The sequence below is a fragment of the Sinocyclocheilus grahami genome, unplaced genomic scaffold, assembly GCF_001515645.1.
Source record: "Sinocyclocheilus grahami isolate Dianchi unplaced genomic scaffold, SAMN03320097.WGS_v1.1 scaffold1088.1, whole genome shotgun sequence".
In the NCBI taxonomy this organism is placed as follows: domain Eukaryota; kingdom Metazoa; phylum Chordata; class Actinopteri; order Cypriniformes; family Cyprinidae; genus Sinocyclocheilus; species Sinocyclocheilus grahami.
This window is the reverse complement of record NW_015506267.1, coordinates 659,572-672,064: the sequence shown is the minus strand read 5'-3', so window position 1 is coordinate 672,064 and position 12,493 is coordinate 659,572. Positions and strand designations below refer to the sequence as shown.

At 40.6% G+C, this 12,493-nt stretch overlaps 1 protein-coding gene across 2 annotated transcripts; it reads left to right on the top strand.

Annotated features, from left to right (window-relative positions):
* The first annotated feature begins 2,648 nt into the window (after positions 1-2,648).
* LOC107566639 (bromodomain-containing protein 2-like) lies at positions 2,649-12,487 on the top strand. 2 transcript variants are annotated; one of them, XM_016252143.1, is made up of 12 exons: positions 2,649-3,626; positions 6,061-6,355; positions 6,519-6,656; positions 6,820-6,955; positions 7,405-7,592; positions 7,718-8,182; positions 8,265-8,393; positions 8,852-9,073; positions 9,209-9,471; positions 10,279-10,604; positions 11,788-11,916; positions 12,004-12,487. In XM_016252143.1, exons 1-12 carry the CDS (start codon positions 3,595-3,597, stop codon positions 12,132-12,134), a joined length of 2,454 nt encoding a protein of 817 aa, XP_016107629.1. In that variant the 5' UTR covers positions 2,649-3,594; the 3' UTR covers positions 12,135-12,487. The 2 variants fall into 2 exon arrangements, with proteins under 2 accessions (XP_016107629.1, XP_016107627.1); XM_016252141.1 differs by having other exon boundaries at positions 8,852-9,085.
* Positions 12,488-12,493: the final 6 nt, after the last annotated feature.

Sequence of the window (12,493 nt, the reverse complement as noted above, 5' to 3'; positions counted from 1 at the left end):
GTACAGAAGACAGGTCAAAAGCAAACATTTATCTTATGTAACATTTATCTTTTACCCATCCTCTTAAAATCAATTTTATATTTGTTTATCGACCCCCAGGACCACTAGGTAACTTCGTGAAAGAATTAAATGTGCTGCTCTCAAACATTCCTGAGGATGGTACTCCCCTAGTTATGCTTGGAGACTTCAACATCCACCTAGATAAACCTCAGGCTGCAGACTTCCACACTCTGCTTGCCTCTTTTGATCTCAAGCAAGTGTTAACTACGGCTACTCACAAATCCAACTGGACCTTATTTACACACGACACTGCTCCACTGATCATGTACTGGTTACTCCACTGCACACCTCAGATCACTTCCTCCTCACTCTAAACCTCAACATGACACATCCTGACACAACACATACCCATGTGACTTTTCGACATAACCTGCGCTCACTCTCACCCTCCCGACAATCTGCTATGGTTTCATCTTTGCTTCCTTCCCCTGAATCCTTCCCCATCTCTTGATGTTAACAGTGCTACTGATACTTTCTGCTCCACTCTTACATCTTGTTTAGACACGGTCTACCCCTTGTCTTCCAGGCCAGCTCGTACCACCTCTTCTGCCCCTTGGCTATCTGATGTTCTCCGTGAGTATCGTTCTAAGCTCAGAGCTGCAGAACACTAGCTTTCTATTCTAACGTTACTTGTTTTTCTTTGTGTGTGTGTGTGCTACGTGTACTGCGTTAGGCTAACCAAGACTTGTCATTTGCACTAATATATTGTTGCTCTTTTGTTAGTTTTGTCTGCTTTTATAGTCCTCATTTGTAAGTCGCTTTGGATAAAAGTGTCTGCTAAATGACTAAATGTAAATCTTATGACATTTAAGAGAAAAATACTGAAATGGTAATTTTTGTGAACCATAAAGTGCTTAAAATGTATCACAAAAGCTTTAGTATATCAAATGCTCCTGTGCTTATTGAGTTTTGTTCAGCTTTATTTGCACACGTCTTTGCAGAGGTAAATGTGGTAATGCAACAATGGTTTTGCATAGCAACACTTCACACCTTTGCAGAGTAGAGCTATTGGGGTTCATTGTGTCTGGGTTCAGAATAGAAATGCAAATGGCTGTGAGAATCACTGTTAATAGCTCCACAATTAACTATGTTTTCACAGAAAAGTCTGTAAGGCTTCTAGCAGTCATTGCTGTAGTCTCAGACATGCCTTGGAAAAGGATGGACTGAAACTGATTCTAGGGTGAACATGTTATTTGGAGAATATATATTTTTTATAATATAGAATATTTTGCCTGACAATAATGTAACTCTGCTGCTTAAACCATAATTTAATAGAAAGGATACATTGATTATATCATTTTTAAAGATATATTTACATTTAACTCTATATGTAGCATGTACCATGATCAAAGCTTTGCTGAAAAACCTGTTGTACAAAACCTACAAGGCTTCTGCCCTCTGATTGATAGTTTATATTTTTTAGTAAGTAAAAGGCCTTTCAGTACATAATGTGTCCCTTTTCTGTGAAATCTTAAATTATCTTTATAAAGTAAATGTAGAAATATCATTTATATAAATATTTCCAGATGAACATGTACTGGACTAAAGCACCTTAAATTATCAATGCATTATTTCTTAGAAAAATCATGTTAAATGTGAGTATAAAATATGACACATCATGAGGTACATTTATCTGTTCACTTCTCTGTCAACATTGCATTATGTTTTGCTCCCCACAATAAAAACTACAGAGCTTTTATCATAAAACTAAGCATTTAAATATCATCTCACTAACACTTACTGACATTTATATGCATCTTATGTAAGTAGTCTTATGTAAGGATTTAATTGACTTACATTACAAACTATAAGAATTTCATCTTACTTTTTGGCTGTATTAATGACATCTGCACTACATTGCATATTTTTGCTCAGTTTGGGCCTCTGAATTTAGGTGTTTTTTTTCTTGCTCAAGTATGAGCTCCATATAGACACTATTATACTATATGAGCCATAAATGTATCAAATATGACATTAAAAAAATAATTATTAATGTTTGCTGTTAGCCTTTGCTGATCTCTCAGTGATGCATCTGTGTAGTCAAACTTATTACCAATTCCAATGTAGCTGTATTTGTAATCAGTAAAAATAAATAGCCGCATAACAAGTTTCCAGTTTTAGCTCACGTGTGTCGGCGGAAGGGAGTCGAACTGCACATGCGCAGAGAGGATCACATTCAAAGCGCGATGAAAGCTATTGATTACAAGGATTTCTCCTGCTCCTAATACACTTTTTTTTTTGCCACGCGTTTTACTAAACTGGATTCAAGTATTCAGAGCAGTTGGAAAGGAGTCGAACGGAATCGGATTATACGATCCAAGAAGATAATCTAGGTGCAAAAAAAAAAAAGAATCAGGTTTAATTTTTGCGATGGTTTGCGAGACACGTGACCGGCTCCGTCCAATCACTGCGCAGCAACGACAGCCATGTCTTCTTTGTTCTGGAGCTATCTACGTTCCTGACTAACTACAAGTTTACATTTTATGGTTTTTTTAGAAGACCGGGTCTTTAATCGCTAGGGGATGCTCTCGTATGCAACGTGTCGTGAAAAGAACACGCGTTTTGGATGATTCCTGCTTAAATTAGGATTTCGTCTAAATTCACAATGTAATTCAAGTAATTTCTGATAAACTTTGGTGTGTTTTGTACATAGTGTGTCCTTGTAATGGTGTTTTAGCCACTGTGTGAAGCGCCAAAGTTGCTGCGTCATGTTATGGAGGACACTCCTCGTGGATCGACAGAGAAGGGCATCGCCTTTTTGTTTGTTTGAATATGGGTCTGACTTTGCTGTGTGTTATCTCACATTGGCTTAAAAGTCGAGTTTTTAATGATATAACTTTGTTTTGGGCTGCTTTAGGCCTCGGTTTGCTTTTTCCGGTTTGTTTTGGGGGTGTAGCAACATCACAAGGTTGCCTTTAAGATATTTTATTTGATATTTTTGTTATTTTCAGGCAGAGGAGCGAAGGCGAGGTGAACAGCGCGTGTGTGTGCCGCAGTTGTCTGTTACACGTGACTACTCGGGCGAGCCAATGGCGTGCTTCCAACCTGACCCGGATGATCGCGCCTTAGTTTTGGCCAGCCAATCAGCGACGTCTATTGACGTAACGCAAAACTCTTGAGAAACGCAGCGTTTCTGGAAATGTTACCGCATCTTTGAGTGTTTTTTAATTATTCGTGAAAATGTTTTGCTGAGGGTTGTTGTTATAACTAAAGCGGCGGCGTTGCTTAGACGAGTGATTTTTTTTGTTTTGTTTTTGCGAAGTAATCTGGTTTAAATCCACAAATCGTGATGTGTGGGCGTGGCCTGTTTGACTGACAGATAGAGTGGCCAGTGGAATTCGCGTAGGCGTGTACTTCTGGCGTTGCATCAGCCAATGGCGCCGTCGATGGGTTTATAAAAAGTCGGGCGGAGCCTCGACGTCGCCATTTCATTGTAGCTCCGAGCTGGAGGATAGAGGAAGTCAGAAAAACAAGGCCGCGAAACTCGGATATTCGAACGAAACCGGTTTATAAACAGAATCCGGATCCATCCCGATGGAGACGGCCATTAGCCCGCCCTTTGACAGGTACCGATTGGAGTAACTGTTAAATGACTCTGCACTTGTTCTGTGAACGAATATGTTGTTGGAATATAGTCTTAATTCGGCATCTTTCGGAATTATTTTATTTTAATCACTTGAGCCCTGGGATAACATCAAGCGAAACGCTGGAGTATTAAGACTGCGTTGACGTTCGCTCTTTAATGGCAGTGATGCTGGAGACTTACATTTGTACAGCGTCAGTACACGACTAGTCTTCAAGTTTCCAAAGTCTGATTTTTAACGAGCAACTGCCCGCGTTTAGTGCGCATGCGCGCTTTCGCTGCCGGAGTTGTTTATTTACTGCTATTCTCTCGGTGTTCAGACTGTCGCGTTTGAGCAACACACAACCTATTTTTCATATCCGAGACTTGTTTGAATTGTGTAACTGATTGCGTGTAGGGTGCGAACGGTAAGTTAGCATGATTGGCTAATGCTATCAGCGGCCGACACTCTATTAGAAATGTATGCAGATTTGCTTTGGGTGTTTATTAAGACTCGAAAGTGTTGTGAATTTTAAACTCACTGTTATGCAACGGTCAGGTCTTCCGCGAGTGTTAAAGCGAGCCTGTGGTTGTGAATTTGATCAGTAGATTTATAATACAGACTGTTGGCATAATTATATGTATAGATATAGGTCATAAGGCGGCGACTTGGCTTACGGAAACACATCAGGTGTCAGCATCAGGTGTTTTATAAGTGGTTGATATATTAATGTGATTTTGTGGCTCGTATGTTGACAAGTTTGAGTCATTCTGAAACGCGTCTTGTGTTGCGCTTCCGTCTCGCACCACGTGGACTTTTGTCAACATTTTACACTGTGAGCTGCGGCCTCTTTTAGTGGCGAGAGCCATTGATTTGTGAAATCTTAATGGCACAACACTGAATAATTTGTGGGGTTGTTTCGCGTTTGGTTGCTTAGCAACGCGAGTAGTTAAAAGAGCCGCGTGAAGCCTGCCGTCTGCCCCCTCCCAACCAGCGTGCAGAATAATTCGACCTATTATTTGTTCTAGTTTTTTTTGTTTTTGTTCGTTTTTCCCCCAAACATTGTTTGTATACTAAAATTTTACTTAACTGAAAATAAAAGTTTTAAATGTGAACTCTTTGTGATTTTTGTATCATTTAGCATTTGCATAGTAGCATAATAAAAAACATGCTTAATATGCTTTATCAAGATTTTAAGCTTAAAAATGTATCTTGAGATAATGTGTGATGGATTTACACGGGTCACAACGTTTATTTCTCTAGGAGCAGCCTGTGTGCCTTGTGTATTTTTCAGTTTGATAATTGACTCTCAGTCCATACTGGGGCAGGTATGCAAACCTTCACGTACAGAAACTGTCTGGAAGGCATGAGATCAACCTTCTGCAGAACCAGTGAACACCCGCCTCAAGTGTTTTGTAGTCTAGCTCTGCACTAGAAGCTCCTGACACCAAGACAAGTCCTTGTGTGTGTGTGTGTGGAAACACTTGGCAATAAAGCTCTTTCTGATTAAAGTCTTATTATTAAAATAACCATACAAATGTTGCATCATTGTGCTATCCTAATGAACACTGAGAATGATTCCCAAGAGGATGCACTTGTAATTAATGTGATGCTTCCAATTAATTCTCTTTAAAGCGTTCAGCAATTAGGCTTCAGAAGGTAAGTCTTGGGGAGGAAATTAGATTCTTCATATTATCAGCTTATAAAATATGAAGTCTTTTGTTTGTAACCTAAAATGACTTGGGGTAGTGCAGTTTTACGCAAGCAATTTGTAACCGTGTATAAAATCCGTAAAAATGTCCTACATTCATACTCGTTTTTAAAACCATGATATTGTAAACTAAGCTATGATTAATTTCGTCATTTCTGAGGTATTTTATATGCATAAAATCAATTTAAATGAGAATGCAGCAGTGAAATTCCACTGTGGGGTAATGCTCCTTGTTCTATTGAAACTGAAGAAAATAAGCCTTTGTTATATTTACTAACCCTTTAATAAAACATTAGGGGTGAATCATTAGTGAAGTTAGTCCACTGGGTAGGAATCATTGATTTGTGATTCAGAATATTTATTTTGAGGCCTGTTTACTCATTGGCTAATTCCTCAGATAAACACAAACATGAGCTGATCTGGGTTATTAGGTCTGTTTAAGGCCCCGCCCTCAGTTTCCAGTAGGATAGTGGGTATCGGTTTGGAATGTGTCCTAGCGTATCTCACCCATGCCTGGACGCATAAACTGCTGAAGGGCCAGTTGTGTCTTCATGCTTGGTTCACATAAGCAAAACACGCGATTAGTCATAGAGCTTGAGTCATGAGTCAAATGTGATTATGTTGACTTTTCATATTTCATCTCATATAGTCTATTATTAGTTATATTATTTGTTTATGACCTGTATTTTCTCTTCATGACACACCCTCACCTTCCTGTCTCCACAGCTCTTTGGGCGGGGGCGACGGCATGCAGGGGGTCACCATGATGGAGCAGACCATCTCCACTCCCGGCAAGCGCATCCGCAAGCCGTCGCTGCTGTACGAAGGGTTTGAAGGACCTGCTCTGCCCCAGGTGCCTCAGTTCGGACCCCCTCAACCCCCTGTGCAGGACCCCACTCGACTGGGCCGCATGACCAACCAACTGCAGTTCCTCCAGAAGGCTTTACAGAAGACGTTGTGGAGGCATCACTTCGCCTGGCCTTTCCATGAGCCGGTGGACGCTTCCAAGCTCAACCTGCCTGTAAGCTGGATCTTGTTCCAGAATGGACTGTTTGAGGGACTTGTTATTAGGCTCTGTGTTTAATTGTATAACAAAATGGCATGTTATACCACAAGTAATGGGTCTAAACTCAAGCGTGTGTTTTTCTGACTTAATAATGACTTCTATTTGTTATCTCATGCAGGATTATTACAAAATCATTAAGCAGCCCATGGATATGGGGACTATCAAGAAAAGAATGGAAAACAATTATTACAGCAGTGCCAGCGAGTGCTTGCAGGATTTCAACACCATGTTTACCAACTGCTACATCTACAACAAGGTCAGTCAGTTCATTTGTGTTCAGGTGAAAAGTTTTATAAGCGTTGTTTTTTCAGAGCTTGGATTTATTTTGTTGTTCCATCAAGCTCAGGTCTTCTACCCAGGCTATTATGGAGCAATTACTCGCATCGTCATGTGATCTAAAAGTCGTCTGTTTATTACAGCCAACAGATGACATCGTCCTGATGGCTCAGTCTCTGGAGAAGGCTTTCCTGCAGAAGGTTGCACAGATGCCCCAAGAGGAAGAAGAGATTCCTGCACCTGTCCCGAGGGGCAAACCTAAAAAAGGCCACAGATCAAGTAAGAATGGGTTGAAAAACCGATGAACCTGAATAAATTGATGAAGAGAGCGGTTGGATTTTTATGGTCATGGTCTTGATAGCTACCTGGATATATATTTTTTATAAATCTAAATATAACTATGTAACAATTTAGCATAAAATTATTTTAATTAAATAAAAAAAACTGTAATTAAAATAGTTATTTCTACACCTGGAAAAGTCGCAGAAGTTAACAAAATCCAAAAAAATTGTGGACGTGGACATTTTTGGGGTACAGTTTTTATACATTTATTTTAATTTGAAATAAAATATCTATTACTTAAGAAATGTCCACAACTGAATTTCTGACTTTTTCAGGTCTGGAAATCAAATTTTTTTTTGTGATTTTATATATATATATGAGTTTTTTTTCTGCCTTCATGCTTATGCATTTCTTTCTTTTTTTTCCCCACTCTCTCTCTCTTGTAGGTGGATTCACGACAGCTCATCAGGTCCCTGCTATATCTTCCATGTCGCTGTCGGCTTACTCCCCTCCCACTCCAGACACTCCAGACTCGGTCCTCTCCACCCCACTGCAGATGCTTATAACCAAGACTCCCACTTTACACAGCACCCCTGCGCTGATGGGCCTGCCCCCTACCCAACCGACTGCAAAGGTAAGACCACCTCTTTCCTAATCACATCTATTTATGCAAATCAGTTTTGATATGCAACAATACCTAGTTGGAATACCAACAAGTTTGTTTGCTTAAGTGCAGTATTTTCACCATTCTTTCAATAGAAAAAGGGTGTCAAGCGCAAGGCAGACACAACCACCCCCACCACCACAGTTATGCCACTCGCTATGGGTGTAGGTGGCATGGGTCTCGGCATGGGTGGCGGTGACTCCCCGCTCACGCTCTCAACTTTGGGTGTTGACCCCAATCAGAGCCTGTCCCTTGGCCTGGGCATGAGCCTTGGCGGAGGCCTGGTTGGAAACAAAGTGCCGGCAAGACGAGGTGGCAGTGGCAGGCCCATCAAACCACCACGAAAAGACTTGCCTGACTCCCAGAACCAACATCAGCCGGTGCGGCGCGGGAAGCTTAGCCAGCAGCTACGGTACTGCAGCACGATTCTCAAAGAGCTGCTGTCGAAGAAGCATGCGGCCTACGCCTGGCCCTTCTACAAGCCGGTGGACGCTTCCTCACTGGGACTGCACGACTATCATGATATTATCAAGTGTCCTATGGATCTAAGCACAATAAAGGTGCGTGTAAAGAGATATATTACGATATAAAACGCCACCATGTGCACGATCAGATCTACATGATTTTTTCATGATCTTGCAGAGGAAAATGGATCATCGGGAGTACAGGGATGCATTGCAGTTTGCTGCTGACATCAGGCTAATGTTCTCAAACTGTTACAAGTACAATCCCCCAGATCACGATGTGGTGGCCATGGCCCGAAAATTGCAGGTATGGACACAGACAGGCTTTATCATGATTTCATTTGAGCAGAATATCGCATTGGTGATTGCTGAACTCCAACTTATGTGTTTGTCAGTGTTTTCAGACCGTCAGCACTTTTTTTTTTTGCAAGGCAGAGAAGAGAGCATGTGCATGGTTTCCAGATTGGGAAGATTAAGTAAAACACTTTACCCTTTAAGGGAATTTAAACTCTTGACATCTGGCCACCCCAAGCTTTTAAGTAAAAAAATTAAAGTTTGTGGAAGCTTGTTACCAATGCAAGATAACAGAAATGTCAAAAAAGATAAAAATAATTTTTTCAGAATAAATAACTTGATGATTATGCTTAGTTAATCGAGAGAACCAGAAATGATGATCGTGACTGAAATACGATTAATCGTGCAGCCCTACTTGCACTTGCACAAAGCTTGTCCAAAATTGGATTTTAAAAATGTCTTCTATTTCAGGATGTCTTTGAGTTCCGCTTCGCCAAGATGCCAGACGAACCCCTGGAGTCCCTCCCACCTGCGTCCCTAAGCGGCGGCCTGGGCGGTCACTCCTCCTCTTCCTCTTCCTCTTCCTCCTCGTCATCAGAGAGTGGCGTGAGCAGCGAGAGTGAGAGCGAGAGCAGCCCGAGCTCCGACAGTGAAGAGGAGAGAGCGCATCGCCTGGCCCAGCTTCAGGAACAGGTGTGTACACAGGTAGCGACTGAACTTTTCCAACAAAGTCCGCTAAACCGGGACTGACAGATTTGGCGTAGTTGTACATTTACTGAGAGCTGCAGTGGTCGTGGGTTTAACACTCACTCACTCGCTTGTCTGCAGTTGAGGGCGGTGCACGAGCAGCTGGCCGCGCTGTCCTCTACACCCATCATCAAGCCCAAGAAGAAGAAAGAAAAGAAAGACAAGAAGAAAAAGAAGAAGCCGGAAAAACACAAGCGGGCCAGGAGTATGATAGAGGACGATGTACTCATCCAGCCGTCCAAAAGGCCAAAACTCTCCAAGACACCAAAGAGCAGGAGCAGCAGCAAAGCGGCGACATCCACTCAAGGCAAGAAGGGCTCCAATAAGAAGAGCAGCAAGAGCAAGTACGTCTCAAATACTGATTATTTACAACTCATTTGAACCTGAACATCAACAAAAACATGAACTTGTCCTCTTTTCTTTTCCTTAGATCCTCAAAGAAATCTCAAGCCCCCTCTTTTAACTCTCACCAAATGAGCCAAGGCGGTCTTACGCCACACTATGACTCTGAAGAGGAAGAGGAGACCAGCCCCATGAGTTATGATGAGAAGCGGCAGCTCAGTCTGGACATCAACAGGCTGCCGGGCGAGAAACTGGGCCGCGTCGTTCACATCATCCAATCGCGAGAGCTTATATAATTTTTTGTTTTTTAAAATAATTTCATATTTCAGTATTCTTTTTTTAAACATGAATATCCATTTATTAACATTATGCAATTCTGAATCAATTAAAATTTTTTCTTAATTTTCTTATGTCTATTGAATGCTTTTCTCATTTAAAAACAATAATGACTTTATATGATCTTTTTAGGGGGGTGGATGGTTTCTCAGCCCAAATGTATTTGTGATTCAGTGTTTTCCACTGACTTCCACTCTTGTATATAGGCTGGCTATATATAAAACAGCTAAGTGTGGCGGGCCGCCACAAATAAATCAATGCATCGGAATCACTGTGATTAATTAGATTTATTATTTGGCACATCATGTTATTAATAAACATAATAATATAAAACCTGTATAGCTTGACAGCCCTAATTATAACCCTTTTTTATTTATGCCATTGATTTGCTAAAACGATATGAGCTTCCCTGGAAAAAGGAAGGTTTGTTCTTGAGCCAACAAAACATAAACTTGTCTTATTTCTTTCCCTAGATCCTCAAAGAAATCTCAAGCCGCCTCCTTTAACCCTCAACACATGAGCCAGGGTGGTCTTACGCCACACTATGACTCTGAGGAGGAAGAGGAGACCAGCCCGATGAGCTACGATGAGAAGCGGCAGCTCAGCCTGGACATCAACAGACTGCCGGGTGAGAAACTGGGCCGCGTCGTTCACATCATCCAATCACGAGAGCCCTCGCTGCGTGACACCAACCCCGAGGAGATCGAGATCGACTTCGAGACGCTCAAACCCTCCACACTGCGTGAGCTGGAGCACTACGTCATGATGTGTTTACGCAAGAAACCACGGAAAGCTAGCGGTAAGCGCATTTCGATTCAGATGGATTCAAACTAGGGCTGTCAATTTAACTTGATTAATAAATACATGTATTAATTTATTTACACACAAATGATTTATTTAATTAATAAATTATTTATATTTATTATTATTTTGTGTGATTTAATTATGGAAGAAATAACCTATTAAAATGTTACAATTAGTTTCTGAATTAATCAGAAGTTTGAATGAATCTGTTGGTTGAATGAATCACTGACTCTCTCAAGAATGACTTGCTGTGACCTGCTCGTGGTTTTTGTTTCATTTTGAGAGCTTTATATAATTTTTTGTTTTTTTAAATAATTTCATATTTCAGTATTCTTTTTTTAAACATGAATATCCATTTATTAACATTATGCAATTCTGAATCAATTAAAAATTTTTCTTAATTTTCTTATGTCTATTGAATGCTTTTCTCATTTAAAAACAATAATGACTTTATATGATCTTTTTAGGGGGGTGGATGGTTTCTCAGCCCAAATGTATTTGTGATTCAGTGTTTTCCACGGACTTCCACTCTTGTATATAGGCTGGCTATATATAAAACAGCTAAGTGTGGCGGGCCGCCACAAATAAATCAATGCATCGGAATCACTGTGATTAATTAGATTTATTATTTGGCACATCATGTTATTAATAAACATAATAATATAAAACCTGTATAGCTTGACAGCCCTAATTATAACCCTTTTTTATTTATGCCATTGATTTGCTAAAACGATATGAGCTTCCCTGGAAAAAGGAAGGTTTGTTCTTGAGCAGCTGATGGAAATCTGATACTAGACGCTAACCCATCATGCATTGTGCAGCCCCACCTTTCCTGGTTTTATTCAGCACACTTTACAGGTAGACAGCAGTCTGCTATGAACGAACACAACGCTGTTCTTTCATTCCTCCACTGATGTAGATGTCAGAAAGAGGCATCTCCTGATTAACTATACTAATATTGGTGCAAGGAGAAATAATAAAATGAAAAATACACTATTGTTTTTTAAAATTTTTTTAATGTTTTTGAAAGAAGTCTCATCAAGGCTGAATTTATTTGATCAAAAATACAGTAAAAACAGAAACAATATTGCTGCAATTACATGCAGTTTATGAGATGCTGTAGAGACTTTAGTAGTTGAATGGGAAATTTGACTCCATGTGCTGCTCCTGTTTTCCAGTGACAGTCAAAGGCACTGCAGGGAAATCCCGTGAGGAACTGACTCTGGAGAAGAAGAGAGAGCTGGAGAGACGATTGCAGGACGTCAGCGGCCAGCTCAACTGTGCCAAGAAACCACAGAAAACCAAAGGTAGAGACAGAGATGTTCATAGATGATCAGTGCTCGTTCAGAATCGGGTTAATCGAGATTAACTGATTTAACACCTCTCTCTCTCAGTGGAGAAGCCCACTGCGGTGGAGCCTCATGCCGCAGCGTCTCGTCTCAGTGCCAGCAGTTCCAGCTCAGACTCCTCTTCCTCGTCATCCTCTTCCTCCTCCTCTGACACCAGTGACTCAGACTCAGACTGAGCGGATCGAAAGAAAGGACATCAGTGAAAACATGCACTCCATCCCAGAATAGAATAGAGTTTCTGCTCTTAATAACAGTAACTGTTAACAGAAAGATGTTTAAGGAAGAGCAGTGTTTCTCTTTAGATGTATAGAAGCAGGTCAAGAGAGAATTCTGGGAAATGTTGGACGGAGAAGGAACTAATGGAAAAGCAGACCAGGGCATCGTTGTCTAGTTTGGGACTCATTTCTGTTAGTCCATCCTTCTTTACTTTGTGTATATACATGTACAAAGATATATAAATATCTATTTTTCTTTTATAAAGAAGAATTTTAAGCAATTCCCTGGTAGGGAAGAATACAAAAACCTGACTTTTTCT